Below are 23,205 nucleotides of genomic sequence, written 5' to 3'. Positions count from 1 at the left end.
AACATGCAATTGTGGACATTGAGGCGCCTAGGTGTTGGGATGGATACAGCAATGGGTCTGAAGTTAGGAAAAGAACTGAATTTAAATCCAGCCTCATATACTTCACAACTGTGTGACTCTAGGCAAATCACTTAATCTCCATCTGCCTCAGTTTCCTCATCTGTAAAATGGGGATAATAATAATGGCACTTACCTCAAAGGGTTGAGAAAATATTTGTAAAGCATTTAGCATGGTATGTGACCCAGGGTAAGTGCTTAATAAATGCTTCTTCCTTTCCCCTTTCCCCCACTTTAAAATGTGAAGGAAGAACTTGATGCCCATTTATAGAAACAAGACTGAATTTTAATGTGTCTCCTTTAATAGTCATCATTATCTCTGGCTACAAGCAATTACCCCCGAGGTTGACTGGCACTGTGGTCTTGAGAAGGATTAGACTCAATCCTTCGAGGTTTGGGGCACAGAATGAAAAGGCACATAACTAGTATCAGAGAGGTCTGGGGGAGGGAGGGGGGCAGGGAGAGGAAGTTAGCATAGGGGAATGGCAGGTAGCTTCAACAGGAAGGAATATAGCATTCTCATTGGCAGAGGTAGTTGCTCCTGGATTGTAGTCAGTGTGTGTGGGAGGTGGGCTGAGACCCTCCCTCACACATGGTACAGGTTGCTGTGACTACAGCAGTTCCAGTCCACCAGCTCACTGCTATGAAACCACAGGCTGATCTCTCTCTGGGCCACTTCCACAGAATCGCTGGCATGGACAACATTCCTGTACCAGAGAAACAAGCAACAAGGATAAATGACAAGTCTGGGGGCCTTCATGTAGCTGCTGGCTGGTATTATCCCCTGTACTCCCAATCCTAACCCACCCTTAGACCTTTGGTTCTTTTACACTAGTCATCAACTTAAACAGATGGAGAAATAAATGGTCAGAAAAACAAGGCATTGTTTTCTCCCACTTAAACTCCATTTTGGTATTGTCTTCAGCTCACCAGAATAGCTATACTTCTTTCCTTCAAGTAATTTGAATAATTCATATTTACATAATATTCCTCCATCCTCAAAAAACCCTCATGATACATGCATCCCACCAATTATTGTCTTAGCTAGAGACCTAGAGTCTCTTCCCTACTGTGGCTAAAATGCTTGAAAAATCCATCTACAACAGGTGTCTCCACTTCCTTTCCTCTCACTCTCTTTTTAATTCTCTACAACATCGGACCTCAGCATTCAACTCAAACTACTCTCTTCAAAGTTTCAAATGATCCCTGAATTGACAAATTGAATAGCCTTTTCTCATTCCTCATCTTCGTGGACCTCTCTGAAGCTTTGAAGGGAACAAACATCTGTTATGTGCTTGTTATGTACCAGGCACTATGTTTAATGCTTTAAGCTATATTCTCATTTGATCCTCACAGCGTGGGAGGTAGATACTATTATTATCCCTATTTTAAAGATGAGGAAACTGAGGTCAAGAGAGATTAAGTGACCATCCAGAGTCATGCGCTAGAAAGTGTTTAAGACTGAATCCGAATTCCAGGCCAGTGCTCTACTCATGGGGCCACCTAGTTGAGATGCTATCAATCACCCCCTTCTTCCCTAGGTTTGCTGGTGATATTGCTCTCTTTCTTTGCTTCTTCTCAGTCTCCCCCCTTTCAAACTGCCCAGTCTGCCAGAGCTTCCCCATCAGTACCTGCTGATGTGAACGCTGAAGTCTCCCCGGATTGTTCCAGGGGCAGCTTCTGCTGAGTCAGTGTTTCCTACCATGGCCCTAGAAGTGCGAACCACATTGTAGCCTTCCCAGACCTGTAACACCAAAAAGACCCACAAGTTCTTTTCTATAAAAGGGAATTGAATAAGGCAATTCCAATAGACTGGGGATAGAAAATGTTCATCACATTCTGAGAGAGAACTGTGGAGACTGACTGGATCAAAACACAGTATTTTCACCTTTTTCAAAAAATATGCATGGATAATTTTTCAACACTGACCCTTGCAAAACTTTGTAAAACATAAAGTTTTACAAAAATGTATGTTGAAAACTATTTTACATGTATTTGAGAAAATAAAATAATATTGAAAAAATCAAAATCAATAATTGAAAGGAAATTGGATGTCTGCAATATCTGTCTCTTATTTCCATGGATTTGTACAATTTTCCACAGAAAATTTAAGATGCACTCCCCTCAGCCTGTTTTCTGCCTTCACAGTTCCACTTTCTCTGTGAAGATTTTTCTGATTCTGCCAACTAAAGTGGATTCTTTTCCCCTTGAAGTTCTCCTACAGTAATTTTGCTCCATCTTCATCATCATCATCATCCTTTACTTCATACATTCTAGCTCTGAGGCAATCAATAAATTAGCAACTGCACATTAGACACATACAATATGCCAGGTTATATGTATAATAAATTCCAGTGTTAAGAAAGCACTGAGATGCTGCTGTTTTTCATTTTCATACCCTTTGCACCTAGCACATGTTAAGTGAGAGATAAATGTTTGTCGAATCATAGAATTGAGCATATCTTCATGGAGTAGTTGACCAAAACTAACCAAATTCAACACTCCCAGTAAGAGCAGGTAGAAATATGGAAGACAAAAAAAAATTAAGGACATTGGAGTAGGGAAGGAATTTTGTTCTACACCTGTCCAATATACTCATCATATAATTGTGTATGTTAGAATGACCCATATTTGTATTTTTCCCTCCTAATTTGACTACAATTTTCTTTTTTTTCTTTTATTTAATATTTTATTTTTCCCCAATTACATGTAAAACAATTTTTAACATTTGTTTTTAAAATTGAGTTCCACATTCCCTCCTACCTTTCCTTATCCTCTCGAATTGAGAAGGCACATATGAAGTTCTACAAAACATTTCCATAAAAGCCATGTTGTGGAAAAAGACATAGATTTCTCCCTCCCACCAAAAAAAATCCCTCAAGAAAAATAAAGTTAAAAAAAACTATGCTTCAATCTGTATTCAGACACAATCAGTTCTTTCTCTGGTCATGGACAGCATTTTTTTCACCAAAAATCCTTCAGAGTATGGATTGTGATTTTTCTTTTCACTTCTTCTCGAGAGCATGTTATTTTTCCAAACGCATGTAAAGATAGTTTTCAACATTCATTTTTGTAAAACTTGTGTTCCAAATTTTTCTTCCTTCTTCCATTATCTCCCACCTCCCCAAGACAATAAGCAAACTGATATAGGTTAAATATGTACAATCCTTTTAAACATATTTCCATATTTATTATGTTATGCAAGAAAAATCAGACAAAAAGAGAAAAAATGAGAAAGAAAAAGCAAGCAAACAACCAAAAAAGGTGAAAATCCTATGCTTTGATCTGCCTTCAATCTCCATAGTTCTTTCTCTGGATGTGAATAGCATTTTCCATCCCAAGTCTATTGGAATTGTGTTGAAACATCCCATTGCTGAGAAGAGCTAAGTCCATCATAGTTAATCATAGACTGATTTTCTTGATGGTAGGACCTTGTTTTGTTTGAGCTTTGCATTTTGCCCATCTGCTAGTACAATGCTTTGCATATAATGAATGTTTAATAAATGTTTGGTGAATGAAACAATTACTCTGGTGTCCAGAAGAACTGATTGCCTCTAAAATCAAATATAAAATTCTCTTCAGGATGTGAAGCCCTTCACAGCCTGCCCTTTTCCTTTTTTCTATGTTGCTTATGCTTTACTACTTTCTATGAACTCTTTGCTGAAGCTATACTGGCCTACTTGCTGTTCCTCACATCTCCCAAACCGGTGTCTTTTTTTCCCCCTTTTTCTTAAATATTTTTTTCCAACAAATAAAAATCTCTACTTCCTACTTTTTACTACACTCCCTCCTCCAACTGAAGGGGGGAAGGGGAAAGAAACAAAACAAAACCCTTGTAAGAAAGATGTATAGATAAATAAATTCCTGTACCAGTCATGTCAAGAAATAGGTTTCAATTTCTACCCTGAGTCCATCACTTCTGTCAGAAGATCAGGAGCATGTTTCCTCATAAATCTTGTGGATTGGGTATTATGTTAATTAGAATTCTTGGAGTTCTTCAAAGTTGTCTGACCTTTGGATGTTATTGTATAAATTGTTCTCCAGGCTCTGTTCACTTCACTATGCATTAATTCATACTATGTTTTTCTGGATCTCTGAGAGTGTTTCTTTTATAATTTCTCACCTTATAATAATATTCCATTCCATCACATTCATATACCATGATTTCCAACCCTGTGCCTTTTACTATGTCCCATGCTTGGAATCAGGGTGTTAAGGATCACACCTAAGTGTGAAGGAGCAGGTCGATTGTCCGAGAGCCCCACAGCTGTGAATCATAACACCCCTGAAGGAACTGCAAATCAGCCTTTACTGACGCAAATGTTGCTTGTGGATTGGGAATGAAATAAATCAGAGGGAAGAGGGAAAGGAGAGAAGTCAGAGAATGCAACTGCCTCTCAGCCTCCCTGTAGTGTTATCATCCTCTCATATGAAGGGAGCTGTTCTGTTGATCAGAATTATCTCTCTCTCAGCTTCTAGCAAGTGGCTCCCGTAACATCAGGGGTGTGCTATAGTCAGCTTAATGAACAACTCTCAAGAGCTGATTGTTAAATTTTCTTTTTTTTATTAAAGATTTTTATTTTCAAAACATATATCTGGATAATTTGTCAACATTGACCCTTGCATAGTCTCGTGTTCCAAATTTTCCTCTCCTTCCCTGCATTCTCTCCCTTAGATGACAAACAATCCAATATATGTTATACATGTTAAAATGTATGTTAAATCTAATATATGTATATATATTTATACAATGATCTTGCTGCACAAGAAAAATCAGACCAAAAAGAAAAGAAGTAAGAAAACAACATGCAAGTGAACAACAACAAAAAGAGTGGAACATTATGTTGTGATCCACATTCAATCCCCACAATTCTCTCTCTGGGTATAGATGGCTCTCTTCATCACAAGATCATTGAAACTGGCCTCTAATTGTTAAATTTTCAAAGTGAACATTCACATCTCAAAACGTGGCAAATATTACAATTCTTTTATTGATTGTCTAGACCAAACATTCATATACTATGAGTAACTTAACTGAAAGTGGGGATCATGACATTATGATTTATTATAAGTAAATGTTTGTATCCCTATTTAATATACCTGTATATCCACAGTCAAATAGACATTTCTTATGTAAAAAGAAGTTGCAAATAAAAAAAGTTTAAGAAACCCTGGTCTAGATTTAAGAAAGTGATAGACAAAATGTTAATGATGCAAATTCAACTTAAAAGTGTGTGCTGGGTATATTTTCCCCTTGGAGAGCCAGTTATTAAACATTTATCAGCATACCACTGCCAGGAATATTTTCACTCCTCACTTTTACTTTCTGGCTTCCCTTAAAACTTAATTTCTTCAGGAGGACTTTCCCAACCCTGCCCTGCTCCCCCCCACCTTTACTCCTTTTTCCTAAGACCTTTGATTCACTTTCCATATCTTGTATAAAGATTCCATATATTATGTAAAGACAGTCATTTGCTCTGTCCAAAGGGCTATAAAACTGTGCATACCCTTTGATCCTGCAGTCTCACTATTAGGTCATGAGATCATAAAAGAGAGAAAAAGACAAATGTTCATGCGCAAAATGTTTGTAGCAGTTCTTTCTGTAGTGGCAAAGAACTGGAAATTGAGTAGATCCCCATCAGGTGAGGAAGGCTAAATAAATTATAGTATATAAATGTAATGAAATATTGTTGTTCTTCTTTGACAAAGAGACCTAATTCAGTTTCAATTGATCAATGACGGACAGAAGCAGCTACACCCAAAGAAAGAACATTGGGAAATGAATGTAAACTGCTTGCATTTTTGTTCTTCTTCCTGGGTTATTTATACCTTCTAAATCCAATTCTCCCTGTGCAACAAGAGAACTGTTTGGTTCTGCACATATATATTGTATCTAGGATATACTGACTGCAACATATTTAACATATATAGGACTGCTTGCCATCTAGGGGAGGGGGTGGAGGGAGAGAGGGGAAAAATCAGAACAGAAGTGAGTGCAAGGGATAATGTTGTAAAAAACTACCCTGGCATGGATTCTGTCAATAAAAGTTATTATAATAAAAAAAGAAATATTAATTGTTCTATAAGAAATGATAAGCAGGATGATTTCAAAAAAGCTGAAAAGACTTATATGAACTGATTCTGAGTAAGAGAACAGAACCAGGATTACTTTGTACACAGTAACACTAAGACTATATGATCCACTATGATGGACTTGGCTCTTTTCAACAATGAGGTGATTCAAGAAAATTCCAATAGTCTTGTGATGGAAAGTGCCAACCACATCTAGAGAAAAAACTATGGTGACTGAATGTGGGTTAAAGCATAGTATTTTCACTTTTGTTTGTTGTTTTGTTTTTTTCTTTCTCATGGTTTTTTCCCCTTTTGGTCTTATTTTTCTTGCACAATATGACAAATATGTTTTGTATAATTTCACAAGTGGTTTCTTAATTGTGGGTGGGGATAAGAAAGAGAACCTAGAACTCAAAAATTTTAAAAACAAATGTAAAAAATTATTTTTGTTTTGAATGTTATTGGGGAAAATACTAAATAAATAAATACTATGACAAATGTGGAAATATGTTTAAAAGGATTGTACATATTTAACTTGTATCAGAGTGCTTGCTTTCTTGGGAAGAGGAGAGAAGTAAGGAAAGGGAGAAAAACTGGGAACACAAAGTCTTATAAAAATGAAAACTATCTTTACATACATTTGGAAAAATAAAACATTATTGAAATTTTTAAAAAAGATAGTCATTTGCATGTTGCAAGCAACCTGAGGGCAGGAATCATGTATTTGCTTATCTTTGTATCATTAGAACTTAGCACAATGCCTGGCCCACATACTAAGCACTTAACTTACCATATTTTTGACTGACTGACTGACTGAAGTGCACCTGCTCACACCACGCAATCTCTTTTTGACAAATAAGGAGGACTAAAACATATGGGAAAAGACCAACAAAAGAGCATAGTTGTGTCCCTTCCATCGGCATTAGTGGCATTGGCTGAACTTCCAGCACCCCAAAGGAAGCCCCACTTCTTCTCACTTTCCCTCTTAGTAGAACCCAGACCCAGTCTAATCTTACCATAGCAACCACGGGACCAGAGCTCATATAATTGATCAAGTTTGGATAGAAGGGCTTCTTCTTTAGGTCATGGTAATGCTCAGCAAGAACTTTCTCTGGAGCCTGGAAGGCAATGGAGAGAGAACTGGGAAGAGTTCTGGAACCAGACAGCAACAAGAGAACTTGTAGAGGATTAGCCTTCTCAGAACCTGATCCATGTATCTCAAGGATGCTGGTTGATTGATTGAATGGTAGTACCTCCAAAGTTCCAAAAAGCCAGGGGATTCCTATACCAGCAACCCCTCTTCCCAACACCACACCTTCCCAGAACACATCAGTTTTGCCAATGAGGGAAACGGGAGCTAAAAATGGCTGCTGATGGAAAACTAAATGTCGTTGGCCCTTGCAGGCATAAAAAAGAAGCAAAAGGATCAAGTTGGAGAGACTCCATGATATTTCTTCCACACAGCCCTGACACTTGTACCAGAAATGATGGACTTCATTGGAACCAAGGAGAATGGAGTGCTGAAATAGCAACTAGAAAGTCATTAATATTCAAAGGGGCAAATACATGAAAAGAGATTCTGCTTGACCTCAGAAAGAAGAACTAGAAACCACATGTGGAAGTTGTAGAGAAGCTAATATCAAGTCAGCATAAAGACCTAGAGTCTCTGAAGATGGCAGGCTAAGCTGGCAAGTGAGGCTGGGGCATCATGCAGGAAAGTCTGGCTTTGGCCAGTACTGGTGCTTTGCTTTGGAGACTTAACTTAAAGTTCCCACCTTTAAGCAAGTAACAGAGCCCCAACAGGGAGATTCTGAGACCCACCCACGGCAGGCACTGTTACCTGTAGGAGTTTCATGCCCACCAGTTTGAACCCTCGTCTCTCAAAGCGCCTGATGACATCTCCAACCAGCCTCCGCTGAACACCATCTGGCTTTACTGCAATCAGTGTCCGTTCCTGGGTTCTAGTAAGTCCCCCTATAGGAAAAGGAAACAGAAAATCATCACCAGGACTGAACTCTTGGGCCTGCTGGGGTCTGAATAAGATCAAATTCAATGAGGAGAAGTAAAGTCCTATGCTTGGGTTCAACAAAATCAACTGCATAAGTACAAAATACAAGTACAATGTGATCAGATAATGTTACAAATAAAAAGGATCTAGAGATTTTAGTAAATGCGTTTGACATTATCCAACAATGTGATAAAGCAATCAAAAGAGCTAATGCCATCTTGAGTTGCATTGATAGAAGTAGTGTCAAATATTCCCACTGTTCTCTACATCTGGAATGTTGGATTCTAGAGACTTTCTAACAAGATAGAAAAGAATAATGAGAATAGTATGAGAACTGAAAACCATATCATATGAAAATCCTTGAAGCAGTTAAAGAGAAATTTATTCTAGAACAAAGTTTGAGTGGTTCTCAAACTTTTGTCCTCAATTTCCCTTTATACTATTAAAAATTATTGAGGATCTGGCCAAAGAGTTTTTGTTTATGTGGGTTATATTTATAGATATTTACCACATAAGAAATAAAAACTAATTATGAATTTGTAGACCCCTCTGAAAGGAGTTCAGAGATCCCCAGATTTTCTGGACCATACTTGGAGAACCATTGTTGTGGAGAAGACAGGAGAGAAGTAAGTGGTGGAAGGTAGCAGGGATATGAACACTTTTAAGCATTCAAAGGGGCATCATATGAAAAAGAGTAGACATGTTCTGCTTGACCTCAGGGAAGAACTAGAAATCATATGTGGAAATAGCAAAGAAGCTAATATCAAGTCAGCAGTGAGAGCTGTCCAAAAGAGAAAGGGAACTGTGAACCAGGAGAATATTTATTGTACATAGTAACAAGATTATAGGATGATCAACTGTGATGGACTTGGTTCTTCTCAACAATTCCATAATTCAAGACAATTCCAAGGGATTCATGATAAAAAATGTTGACCACATCCAGAGAAAGAATTATGGGGTCTGAATGAAGATCGAAGCATACTATTTTCCCTTTATTGTTGTTGTTGTTGTTGATTTTCTTTCTCATGGTTTTTCTTTCTGTTTTGAGTCTAATATCACAATATTACTAATATGGAAATATATAACATTTGTTACCTATATCAGGTTGTTTGCTATCTTAGGGACAGGGAGATAAGGAGAAAAATTCGAAGTTCAAAACCTTATAAAGAAGAATGTTGAAAACTATCTTTACACATACTTGGGGAAAAAATATTAATGAGGGAAAAAAAGAAAAGAGACTATGATAGTAGATCTTGGATTCCACATTGTTGAGTTTTCAAGCAGAGGACAAACAACAAATTGGAAATATTCAAGTATTCAAGTATGGGTTGGATGAGATGCGATCAAAAGTTCTTTCCTACTCAGAAAATCTGTCATTTGTTCTTCATTTTCAAAGAGAATCAATTACATCCATTGCAATTGTCTGTAGGCTGGGAGAGGGGAAACAGATATCTTGACTTATATGTGAATTGGATTTAAATGAATCAGAGTTGCACAAAATTTTTAGCCTTAACTATTTTTGTGACTCTGAACTAGTCATTTTATCTCAATGCCTTAAAAAAAAGTCATCTGCTTCACTTTTTCTTCCCAAGTCATCAAAGTCCAGTGGCAGGACCAAAATCAAGGTGAATGGCAATGGCCTGAGATGTAATAGAAGACCTTGGCATCTTTTAAATCTGATCAAGCTCGAGGCACTCCACAGTACCTGCTCCAGCTTCATGGTAATTGGAACAAATTACTCTCATCTGCCCATTCCCCCAGGAAGTCTTCACATGCTTGAAGTATGTCCCTTTAACTCACCAACAAATCTGAGGCTTATTGGTTATCCTCAAACTGGTTTAGCCTATCTACCCAGATGTTTGCTGAGGTGCAGTCACTGAACATGCTACAGTTACTTGGAGCCACAGGTGAGAGGTGAATGAATCAGGTGGACACCAAAAGTGGGTGAGAAACCCTAAAACCAGAAGCCCTCACACCAGAGATGCTAGTCTTCCTGAACAACCCTCCTCCCCCAAATAGAAATTGTAGGACCAGAAGTCTCTTCATCTCTCCCACTGGCCTGGAGTGAAGGGGAGACATAGGCTGAGCTACTTGGTCTCAGTTTTTCTGACAAAGAAATTCTCTTTTTCCTTCTCTTCAGGAAACCTATTCAATGTCCATGGAAAACTCCACTGTGGAAGGCTACATCTCAAGGAAGCAGAAATATTGCCTAAAGTCTGCTGAGATGTTTCAGGATCTCTCTCATCTCACTGTCATTTTGAGAAGACTTCAATCTGGGACTGCCCTGAAGAAGAATGTCTAGAGTCCAGATGCTTGTGACAGCAACATGCATGTTTAGCACAATGTCTGGCACATAGTAAGTGCTTAATAAATGTTTTTTGATTCGTTAACTGATTACATGCTAGTCTAGGGCTCCCAGCTGGGCAAAAGGCACAGCCACAAAACGACAATTTTTCCAGAGCAACCCAGCAGTCCTAAAAATACCATCCAATGACGTAGTCTGCCCAGTTACTAAGACAGCTTTGCTGGGAAAGAGGAAGGCTAATTAGGAACACATCCATGGGGAGACCTGGAGGTTTATGCAGAGGTAGCACAGTTCCCCAGAGTAGAACAAAGCCAAATCTCTGCCTCTTCTCTTTATACTTGTGTCCTGTATCTCAAGACTGAGGGAAAGGTACTATATTCCAACATACTGAAGGAGACAGAGAGTTATCCTTCAGTTTCCTTATCACTGTTTAATGAATCAGTATTTTTAAAATTAAAGAATGGTAGAGACCAATGTTGGGGGTTGAGGAAAATCAACTAGATTATCCCCTAATAAATAGTTCATCTCAAAACAGGCAACAAAGCACAAGGCAGAGTGAGTAGGTGGAGAGAGAGAAGAAGGGAAGAAGGAAGAGAGAGGAAAAGAGAAGGGTAAAGAGTGACAGAGAAGACAGAGAGAGCAAAGGGAAAGAAAGGAAGGGAAAGAAAAAGAGAGGGAGAGAGGGGGAGAGAGAAAAAAAAGAGGGGAGGGAGGGAAAGAACAAGAACACAGGAGAAAATGGAATGTAGTTTTTTCCATGTGTACTTAATCTCTGAGAAATAATAATAGATTCAGGGAATTTTTACTGTAACTAGCATGGCAGCAAATGCTGGGAACCAACAATAATACTGTCTTATTTCAATGTCCTTACTCTTTGACCCGGAAACCACACAGCTAGGCATATACGCTAGGAGGTCAATGATTGAAAGAAAGGGCCAATCCATACTAAAATATTTATAGCAGCACTTTTTATAGAACTAGAAACAAATAGATGGCCATTACTTGGGGAATGTCTAAACAAATTATGAGGCATGATAAAAAATGAGAAATATGACAAAATCAGAGAAGCATGAGCATTACATAAAAGAGAAGCATTATATGAAATGATGAAAAATTAAATAAGTTATAACTAAGAAAATAGTTTACATCATAGCTACATATAAACTTCAATAACAAGAAAAAATCTTGAACATTATATAAACAAAATGACCAAGCTCATTCCTGAAGAAGAGTTTTTAAAAATGCCTGCAAACATGCCCATGTCTCCCCATCTTCAAAAAACCTCAAAGTGGATTAAGGCATAATATTTTCATGTTTTGTTGTTGTTTGTTTTTCTTGTATAATACAACAAATATGGAAATATGTTTAAAAGAATTACACATATTTAATCTGTATCAGATTGCTCACTGTCTTGGGGAGGGGGAGAGGGAGAGAGAAAAATTTGGAACACAAAGTCTTACAAAAATGAATGTTAAATTATCTATACGTGTATTTGGAAAAATAAACTGCTATTAAAAAACCCTTCCATCTTTCCCCAGTTTTAGAACAATAACTGTCCACTTTGACTATATTCCCGGAAAAGTCCATCTACAAAAGAGGCATGTCCACTTTCTTGCCCCTCACTCTCTTCTTAAGTCTTTACAATCTGGCTTTTGAACTCATCATTCAACTGAAAATACTCTCTCCAAAGTTGCCAATGATTTCTTAATTGCCACATTTAATGGCCTTTCCTCAAAACTCATCTTTGTTGACCTCTCTGCAGCCTTTGATACCATTATCACCCTCTTCTCAACACTACTCTCTAGGTTTTTGTAACACTATTCTTCTCCTGGTTTTCCTTCTACCTTCTGTCTGCTCCTACTCAGTCTCCTTTGCTGGATCATCATCCAGGTCATACCTACTAATCTTGGATGGCCCATAAAGCTTTTGTCCTGGGTCCTCTTCTTTTCTTCTTCTGTACTATTTCATTTGGTGATCTCATTAGCTTCTGTGAATTCAATTATTTCTATGCAGATAATTCCCAGATCTATTTGTCTAATTCTAACCTCTCTCTGATCCTCCAGTCTCTCATCTCCAACTGACTATTGGAAATTTCAATTTGGATGTCTCATGAACATATTACATGAACAAAACTAGACTCATCTTCCCCTACACACACACACACACATACACACATCTTCCACTTTTCCTGACTTCCTGATCACTGTCAAAAGTATCACTATATTCCCAGTCACACATGATACAACCTAGGTGACATCCTCAAATTTTCATTCTTTTTGAACCCTCTTCCCATATCCAATCAGTTGCCAAATCCTGTTGTTTCTACTTTCATAATACTTCCCCTATATAGCCTCTTCCTTCCTCTAAGTTGCCACAACTCTAGTGTAATCCTTCATCACCTTATGCCCAGATTCTTGCAGTAGCCTGGTAGATATCCCACTCCAGTCCATCTGTCACTAAACTGTTAAACTGATCCTCCTTAAGTTTATGTGATCCCATTTCACCCGCATTTAATTTACTTCAGCAGCTTCCTATTACTGTGGGGATCAAATACAGAATCTTCTGCTTCACTTTTAAAGCTCATCATAACCTCCTGCCCATGCCCTCAACACTTTCCACTCACCTTATGCAGGACTCTCCATCTCTTGACTCAGTATTTTCACTTGCCATCCCCTAATGCCTGTAACTTTCTCCCTCCTCATCTCCACCTCCTAGCTCCCCTAGCTTCCATCAAACTTCAGCTAAAGTCACATCTGCAAGAAGCCTTTCACAATCTTCCTCCATTTCAATGTCTTCCCCCTGAGATAATTTCCTAACTTGTTTGTACATAGTTGGCTCCCACAATTCACTGTGAACTCTTCGAAAGCAAGGATGATTATTAGCTTTTCTTTGTATCCCCACCATTTAGCAAAGTGCTTAGCTCACAGAAGGTGCTTAAGAAATGCTTGTTGACATGACTAATAAGGAATTATGTTTAAAAGAATTGCACAACGAATGTTTGTGGCAGCCCTTTTTGTAGTGGCTAGAAACTGGAAACTGAATGGATGTCCATCAGTTGGAGAATGGCTGAATAAATTGTGGTATATGAAAATTATGGAATATTACTGTTCTGTAAGAAATGACCAACAGGATGATTTCAGAAAGGCCTGGAGAGACTTACACGAACTGATGCTGAGTGAAATGAGCAGGACCAGGAGATCATTATATACTTCAACAACAATACTAGATGATGACCAGTTCTGATGGATCAGGCCATCCTCAGCAACGAGATCAACCAAATCATTTCTAATGGAGCAGTAATGAACTGAACTAGCTATGCCCAGAAAAAGAACTCTGGGAGATGACTAAAAACCATTACATTGAATTCCCAATCCCTATATTTATGCACACCTGCATTTTTGATTTCCTTCACAAGCTAATTGTACAATAATTCAGAGTCTGATTCTTTTTGTACAGCAAAATAATGTTTTGGTCATGTATACTTATTGTGTATCTAAGTTATATTTTAATATATTTAACATCTACTGGTCATCCTGCCATTTAGGGGAGGGGGTGGGGGGGGTAAGAGGTGAAAAATTGGAACAAGAGGTTTGGCAATTGTTAATGCTGTAAAGTTACCCATGTATATATCCTGTAAATTAAAGGCTATTAAATAAAAAAATTAAAAAAAAATTAAAAAAAAAAAAAAAAAAAGAATTGCACATATTTAACCTATATCAGATTGCTGTCTTAGGGAGGAAGGGAGGAAGAGAGAAAAATTTCGAACACAAAATCTTACAAAAACAAATGTTGAAAATTATCTTTACATGTATTTGGAAAATAAAATACTATTGAAAATTTTAAAATTAAATAAATAAGCTACACTCTGATTCAGCCAAAAAAAGAAAAAGAAAAATGCTTGTTGACTGATTATGTTTGGCCCTAAAGAAGAAATGAGAAAAATGTCCCTTCTTCCTTATCCTTGGCAGAGTTGGAAAACTAGAGGAGCAGAACCTACACAGCTGTTTGGATGAATTTTTGTTAAACTGCTTTTTTTCCTCTTTCTTTTTTATCCTTTGATAAGGAATGGCTTTCTGGGTAAAGATGGAGAAAAAGATACACAGTATCTTGAAATAAAGGTGATGTAAAAACAAAATATACCACTAAATATTAAGACACTAATATAATCACATTTCTATACTAAACAGTTTATAAAACATGATTCCATAAAAACATCTTCACATAGATGGGACAAATATCATTATCTCTACAATTGAGGACATCAAGGCTCAGAGAAATTAAATGACTTACCCACTATCATAAGCAAATAAGGGAAAAGTTGGTACTCAGACCCAAAGGTCTAAGACCACTGCCCTTTTCACTGTATAATGCTTTCTTTTGGCTTGCTAAATCCTGTGGACTATACTATACTCTTATAACTTATCCCACCTTAAGCTACAGGAATGGGTAACTTCTTAGGGACTTGTTAGCAGCAGGATTTAAAGAAAAGGCTATTATAGATACCAGGGAAAGCATCCAGAGTTCATCTCAAAAAGCTCTACTCTTGACTTGCTACTGAGTCATTTCAGTCATGTTAGATTCTTCATGACCCCTTTTGGGGTTTTCCTGGCAGAAATCTTAGAGTGGTTTACTATTTCCTTCTCCAGATCATTTTATATGTGAGGAAACTGAGACAAATAGGGTTAAGTGATTTGTCCAAGGTCACATAACTACTATCTGAGGGCGAATTTGAACTCATGAAGATGAATCTTCCTAATTCTAAACCCAGTGCTCTGTCCACTGGGTCACTTGGTCCTGCTGTCTCAAAATAGAAATAGATTGGAGGTTTTGAGCATAGGGATACCCCCCCCCCATCATGGAAGTTCGTTCTTGGCTCCTGACTCTTCTTTCTCCATATTATCTCTTTAATACAAGTAAATAAGTCATAGTGATTACTCAGTGACTCAGCCCAGATACTTCCATTTTGACCAAAACCTATTCTTTCATCCACTAACATTATGTCAAATCCTAAAGCAAAATTCTTCCTAAAACCTTATTATTTTAATATCAATACAGAACTGTAGTTCCTTAATTAGGGAAAATCTTTTTAAGAAGTGTAATAGGTACTGAAGCAGATGCAAAGATTATCTCCTTTAAGATGATAGTTCCTCTTTTTCCATACCTCAATCTTAGCTTCCTGGGTCCAAGTTCAGATGAAGGTAAACGGGACTATATAATGCCAGTCCAACCCAACTTATTATCCCAAATCCCCATTTTCATTAGCTTTTTGTTGAAGAAACTAGCTTACCATACTAGCTTTTAATTGTATCTAAAAATACGATTGTCTTCTTTCAGGGTTAGAGTATTCTATGGCATCATCCTGCCACCCAATTCTTACCTATCTGCATGTGTTTATATTTCACCCTGATAAGGTAAATCATTACAGGTGAAATAGCTAGGTGGTAAAGCAAATAGGGTGCTGGACCCAGAGTCAAGAAGACACCAATTCAAATCTTTACTAGCTGTAAGATGTTGAAAAAGTTATTTAACTACTCACATCCTAATCTGTAAAATAAAAATAATACTTACATCACAAGATAGTTGCAAGGTTCAAACGAATTTATAGTGTTTTGCAAATCTTAAAGTGCTATATGCACATTAGCTATTATTATTAAAGTGGCACAATGGATGGACTACAAGACCTGAAATTAGGAAGATTCATCTTCCTGAGTTCAAATCCTACCTCAAACAACTTATGGTTGTATGACCCTGGACAAGTCACTTAACCCTGTTTCCCTTAGTTTCCTCATCTGTAAAATGAGTTGGAGAAGGAAATGGCAAACCACTCTAGCAGCTTTGCTAAGAAAATCCCAAATGGAGTCACAGAGAGTTGAACACAGCTGAACAACAACATTATTATTACTAATGCTCTGGTTTCTTCATCTATAAAATTGGGGTAACAATAGCGCTTACCTTGTCGGATAATTTTAAAGATCAAATTACTTTCTATGTAAAGTGCTTTACAAATTTAAAGTACTATATAATTGTTAGCTATTATTATTACTTCTCTGAGTCTTAGTTTCCTCATTTATAAAAAGAGTTTAATAGTACTTAGACTACCTCTTTGGCAAGGTCATTGTGAGGCAAGTACTATACAGATGAGAGCTTTCACTAATAGCCCTTTAAGGTCATGCAGCATTATCCCCATTATACATGAAGAAGTGGATGAAGTTGAAGCAATTTGTCCAGTCACAAAACCAGTAAGTGATGGAGCTGGGTCTCCTGATTTGAAAGTTATTATTCTTTCTGTTATTCTAAGCTGACTGGTAAGTGTGAAATGGAAACTAAGAGGAAGCTCTCAGCATATAGGATTTAACAGTTTATCTGCAAAACTACAAGGAAATACTAAGGAGAATGGCGTTAGATTAACTGCCCTTCTGCTACTCCAAACCAGGCTGTCTTAGATCAAGTCCTCCTGTGCATTCTTTAGGCCCCCCAAACAGCAACTTGGAGATAAGATGAACAGGGATAATAAGGGATAGACTGAACCTAATCATACAACATTCCCCTAAAGCCCCACCCTCCATAACAAGAATTACCACATAATTGTCTGAAAGCAGTTTGAAGAGATAAGTGGTTGAAAAAAAAAAAAAAAAAACAGCTATGAGGAAAAAACCCAGAATTGAACAGGAGTAGTGGGCTGAATTGTCTTTGGAAAATGCAGAGGTCTTTTAATGACCCCAAGTGTCTCTCTGAAACAAAACTATCTTTTTTTTATAAGGTTGCATAATCTACAAAGAAAGATTGTATCCTAAGCATCTCTGAGGGAGGAAGTGATGGACATTGTAAAGAAGTTATGAAAAATACCATCAAACTAGAGTAAAGGCTATGATCAAAGAAATCTATGGGATGGTCTCAGGACAAGAATGAGAGATGCTGATAAAAATGTCCAGAAACAAAACAAAACAAAAAAAGATTGTACCAGGTCTTATGGGAGGAAATGAAAAAGAGTTGCACAAAAAGAACTGACATTGGTGGATTTCAATCTATAAGTTTAGAGAGGATATGTGAATTGAAGGGATAACAAATCCATTTGAATATTCAATTAAGAAAAAAGGTCAGATCTATTCTAAAGGTACAATATCCCATTCTGCATAAGGGTCCAAACAGTTTTTCTAAGAACCTTTACAAGGTGCCCAACACAGAACTAACCTGTCACGGTCAAGGGCAAGAATGAGGACACAAAGCCTTCTGTATGTGGTCCAAAGGACTAGAAACTGGGAACTATGACAGAATGTGTGGGGTTTGACCCAGTTTTTGCTTACGGCTTTGGGAAATAATATCTTTGAATTTGCATATAATTTTTAACTTTTCAAGGAGACATTTCATCTATTAACTCATTTGATCCTCACAACAACAATATTAGGCAAGAAGCAAGGTTGAGATTTTATTCCTCTCCTAGTTTCAGATGAGGAAAATGAGGCATAAAGGTTAGGAAAATTTTCAAAGATCATGTTTTGTGGCTAGCTACTTAGTGAATAAGTTGATAACTGAAATTCCAGTTTCTTAACTCTTAGATGAGTATTTATATAAATTTGAGGGCTTATATAAATCTGGCACTAATGTGGGTTCCTTCCTCAGAGCCTCAATTTCCTCATATGTAAAAAAGCAGAAGTTGGATTGTATAATTTCCAGAATCCTTTGCATTGCTTATACCATGATTTGTAGTATGTAAGTATTACAGTATACTGCCCTAATTCCCAAATTCCATGAAGTCTCAGAGTTGAGAAGCAGTGTGTTAAAAAAAAAAAAAAAAGTACTGATTTTGGGGTCAAAGGACATGAATTGCAATATTGCAATACTATAACCTTAGGCATAACAATTAACCTTTCTGGGCTTGTTTCCTAATCTACAGTGAGAATTGGACTAGATGTCCTCTGAGGTCCTTTCTAGCTCTAGCTCTAAGATTATATGATCCTATCTCCTGGTCTTGAAGAGGCAGCTGAGTTAATATAAGGGACAGAACATCCACAGAAGGTTATAAAATTCAGCTCCTTCACAATAACAGCATTTCTATTCCCCTAAACCTGCCCAGTCTCAACCTGTTTTCCCCTAGCATTCCAGCATTTTTTGGATCTCAAGGCCAATGTCTTTTTGTGTTTTGGCGCAAGGAAAAGGAAATTAGAGATATTAAATTCAATTCAATTCAAAGAAGGCAGACAAAGGTGAGAATCTACTACGCTTTTAGTAAGGTGAAAGCCTTGAGAACTCCAAATAAGCAAACCATCTGTCAGATTATGGAGACCTCTATCTCTCCTGATACAAAAAAAGCAGAACCACACCTGGTAATCTTCAAAGTGAGAGCCTCAATAATGTGGCCTTTCTGCAGCTCAGCTTCTTAGCAAATGATGTTGTCTTCATTTTATAGACAGTTAGGGAGGAATGGATGAATGATTCATCCAACCTGCTGGATAAGGTAGAAGAGTAGCTTCTGCAGATGTGGAACATTATTAGACTTAGGATCAGAAAATCTGGATTTCATTCCCAGTTCTACTATTTACTAACCATTTGAGTTTAAACAAATCACCTCCCCCTTTCTATATACCTCAATTTCTGTATCTGTTAAAAATAAAAGAGAAGAACTAGATGACTTCTAAAGTCCCTTCCTTTTATAATCCTTAGATTATGTTTAGAGGAAACTAGGAGACACAACAGATGAAATCTGGGCCAGAAAAATCTGTCTTGTTGTTACTGGTTGGGTAACTGTGGGCAAGTCACTTAAGCTCTGTCTGCCTCAGGTTCCTCATCAGTAAAATGATAATTACAGAACCCACTTCCCAGGGCTGTTGGTATAAAATAAATGTCCCAAGAATCTATCCTTGGCCCTGTGCTGTTGAAAGTTTTTATCAGTAATTTGAGTAAAGGCATAGATAGATGCTTATCAAATGGGCAAATGACAAGAAGCTCAAAGAAATAATGAAAAAAGCAAATGCTCCTTTATTGGGGAATGGCTAAACAAATTGTGTTCTCTTTTTAATGTAACATTGTTATTGTGTTGTAAGAATGATGATCATCACCTCTGATGGATGTGGCTCTCTTCAACAATGAGATGATTCAAACCAGTTCCAATAGTTCAGTAATGAAGAGAATCAGCTACACCCAGAGAGAGAACTATGGGAAATGAGTGTGGACCACAACATAGCATTTCTACTCTTTCTGTTGTTTTTCTTGCATTTTTGTTTTCCTTCTCAGATTTTTTCTTTCTCTCTACATCCAATTTTTATTTTGCAGCAAGATAAGAGTATAAATATGTATGTATATATATATATATATATATATATATATATATATATAGTATTTAACATATACTTTAACATATTTAACATGTATTGGACTACTTGCCATCTAGGAGAGGGGGTGGGGGGAAGGAGGGGAAAAGTTGGAACACAAGGTTTTACAAGGGTCAGTGTTTGAAAAATTACCCCTGCATATGTTTTGTAAATAAAAAGCTTAAAAAAAAAGAAAAGAAAAGAAATGATGATCATGAAGAGTTTAGAGAAACTTGGGAAGATTTGTATAAACTGATTGAAGCAAGCAGAAACAAGAGAACAATTTCACAATTAATGTAAAGGAAAAGACCATGGAAAAACATGAATCAATAATCATCAGATTTCAGATCTCTCAGTCCACTAGTGACTTCAGATAATTGATAATAAAACATGCCTCAATAAGAGAAGTTGTGGACTACAAAAGTTCAATGAAGCATGTACTATCTGATAAGACCATATGTTGATTTGTTTTTGCTATAGTTCTTTGATATAAAGTAGATTTTCCATAGTGGGGAAAAAAGAGAAGACGTTATTGGGAAGTGATAGTAATTTTTTAGTTTTAAAAAAATATTTAAAAATTTATATTCTAAGAGAAACAGAGATAGAGAGACAGAGAGCTAGTTTACAAGTTGAATGACAGTTTGGATCCAAGTAACTAGAATGTTGAGCAAAAAAATGAAGATGAAATTTAAAAGAAATATATATATATATATATATATATATATAAAGTCTTATACTTTACATTTGGTAACTTAAGAAATATAAGGTGATATATTTATGCACACATGCATTTTTGATTTCCTTCACAAGCTAATTGTACAATAATTCAGAGTCTGATTCTTTTTGTACAGCAAAATAATGTTTTGGTCATGTATACTTATTGAGTATCTAAGTTATATTTTAATATATTTAACATCTACTGGTCATCCTGCCATCTAGGGGAGGGGTGGGGGTGGGGTAAGAGGTGAAAAATTGGAACAAGAGGTTTGGCAATTGTTAATCCTGTAAAGTTACCCATGTATATATCCTGTAAATAAAAGGCTATTAAATTAAAAAAAAAGAAAAAAGAAAAAGAAAAAAAAAAAAGAAATATAATATGAGAGAAGCATAGCTAGAAATCAGTTGCTATGAAGAAGACCTGAGAGCTCTAATAGACCCCAAGCTCCATATGGTAACCACTAAAAAACCCAACCCCAAAAACCAAATTCGACATTCAGTCTTCTTGAGATATATAGTACTCAAGATGATTTAAGGTGATAATGGAGTTGGCGCTGCTCAGACCTTATCTAGGACACTGTGTTTACTTCTGGGTGCCACATTTTAAGGAGAACATTGATAAAGTAGAACTCATCCAGAAGAGAGCAAGTTGATTAGGATGATGAAGGATCTTGAGAACATACCAGTTAAAAAAACCAAAGTTGTATAGTGTGGAGAAGAGAAGATTAAGAGAAAATATATCTGCCTTCAAGAGGCAGCAAAATGGCACAGTAGATAGAGTGAGGGACTTGGCTCAAAGAAAACATGACTTCATATCTCAGCTTTGTGATCCTGGACAATCCCTCTCAGCTCTAGTTTCCAGCAAAATGGGAATAATAATAGTATCTACTTCTATTTATTGTGAAAATCAAATAAAATAACATGTAAAGTGCTTTGTAGTCCTTAAGTGCTGTTTACAGAAAAGAAGACAAAAGTTGCCTGGAAGGATTCGAAAATTTTGAGTAATTTTGTTTTTACCATGCTAAATTTAACCTACACTTTTGGGAAACAAACTGCATGTAATAGAAATTAATGTTTCATATAAATAATTAAGTGTTATATAAATGTTAGTTATTTTTATTAGTTGGAGAAGGAAATGGTAAACCAGTATCTTTACCAAGAAAACTCCAAATGGGATCATACATAGTCAATTGGACAATTACAACAGCAATTATTATTATTAGTGTGGGAAGGGGATTAAATTTGTTCTGCTTGGTTCCAAAGGGCAGAGCTAGGAATGATGAGTGAAACTTTTAGAAAAGCATATGTAGGCTTAATTTGAGAACAAGAATAATTCCTAACAATTAGAGCTATACAAAAGCTGACAGGGGCCTCCTCAGCGATACTGAACATTTCCTCTCTAGAGGACTTAATCGAAGTAATTTATTGAATGTGTTGTAAAGAAATTTCTCATTCGAATCCAGATGTCCTTCCAGGTTCTTTCCAATTTTCGAGCTACTGTGATTCCAGGGACCTGGCCCTGCTTCCCTTTCACTGCTCACTTTATTACCTAGCTCCCCTACTCTCAACAAGTTGATTAGGTTTGCAGACCTCCAATCTAGCAATAAAACAGGGGTGCAGTGCTATAAGAAAAGGGGAGAGTCATCAATTCAAGCCGAAACAAAGGACAAACAGCAGATTTGGGGAGGGGGAGAGGTATGGTTGACTCGGTGCTGAAAAGTAGGCTGCAAAGACCATAGGGCAAGGATTTGGAGAGAAGGAACTAATTTTCTGGCTCGATTTATAATGCTGGCTGTGAGAGCCTATATTCTACACTGTCCACTGTCCACGTGGGCGCCTATGCAGACCAGGGAACAAAGAGCCCAGCGCAGAAGACTTCTCCCTATGACTTAACTGGGTTAAGAAAGTGAAGCAGGCCACAGGGAAGGATGCTGGCCGGCCAGCCCATTAGCTGGTTTTGCAATTATCCCGGAAGATTGGGTGGGCCTGGAAAAGGGGAGGGATTGGATAGAGTTTGAGTCGGGAGCTCTTCGCAATTCTCCAGAAAGTAAGGCGGTAGAGGGAAAGGAGCGGCGGTTGGTGGAGGGAAGGTAGAACCCTAGCTTCTGCATCCCCACCCCAGCAGCTCCTTCACGTCCTCCTGGGCGGCCGGGGACTCCCTTTCCCACTCACCAGAGCTGTAGCAGTGCGGAATGGAACTAGGCACTCCTCGGTGGGGCAGGGATCGGAGTAGCGGCCTCGTACCCGAGTTGGGGCTACTCCCCTGGACGCAGCCGAGGGCCAGGAGGCTCCGCAGCGCGCAGCGTGGGAAGAAGCCCATGTCCGGCCCCTAGCCCTGAGCCCCGGGCGGCCGGGCTGCTCGCCCTCAGCCCGGCCCGGACCCCAAGTAAAGGGCGAGTTGGAGGAAGGGACGGACAGGGACCTGGGCGGGCCTGGTCAAGCACTAGCCTCCCACCTCCATCCCAAAGGGGTGGGAGGCGGGGCGGGGAGTGAATGGAGTATGGGTGGGAACACAAGCCGAGTTTCAAGTTTCAGACCCACCCCTTTGAAATAGCTTTTTCATTTCCTTCTCTAGGGATGGCTGTTGTCCCTTCCACCTAAGTACCCTAGCCTCCCCAATCCCAAAACCCTCTCCTTAGTGATTGTGGTTTAGGATTGGGTCTGATTATCCAACTCAGCCTCTCCCACTCTCTTTTGTATTGTCCAGAATAGGACGAATTGTGGGATGGAGAGGAGTC

The 23,205-nt window shown here is 37.8% G+C and overlaps 1 protein-coding gene across 1 annotated transcript; it reads right to left on the bottom strand.

The window, feature by feature from the left end:
• Window positions 1-337: 337 nt before the first annotated feature.
• Window positions 338-22,926, bottom strand: NME4 (NME/NM23 nucleoside diphosphate kinase 4). The gene is made up of 5 exons (XM_003761950.4): window positions 22,640-22,926; window positions 7,970-8,103; window positions 7,146-7,247; window positions 1,689-1,801; window positions 338-764 (listed from the first exon to the last, which is right to left on the bottom strand). The coding sequence occupies exons 1-5, from the start codon at window positions 22,785-22,787 to the stop codon at window positions 644-646; spliced, it is 618 nt and encodes a 205-aa protein (XP_003761998.1). The 5' UTR covers window positions 22,788-22,926; the 3' UTR covers window positions 338-643.
• Between the last annotated feature and the right edge of the window lie 279 nt (window positions 22,927-23,205).

Source organism: Sarcophilus harrisii, chromosome 1, assembly GCF_902635505.1.
Source record: "Sarcophilus harrisii chromosome 1, mSarHar1.11, whole genome shotgun sequence".
In the NCBI taxonomy this organism is placed as follows: Eukaryota; Metazoa; Chordata; class Mammalia; order Dasyuromorphia; family Dasyuridae; genus Sarcophilus; species Sarcophilus harrisii.
This window is presented reverse-complemented; position numbering and strand designations above follow the sequence as displayed.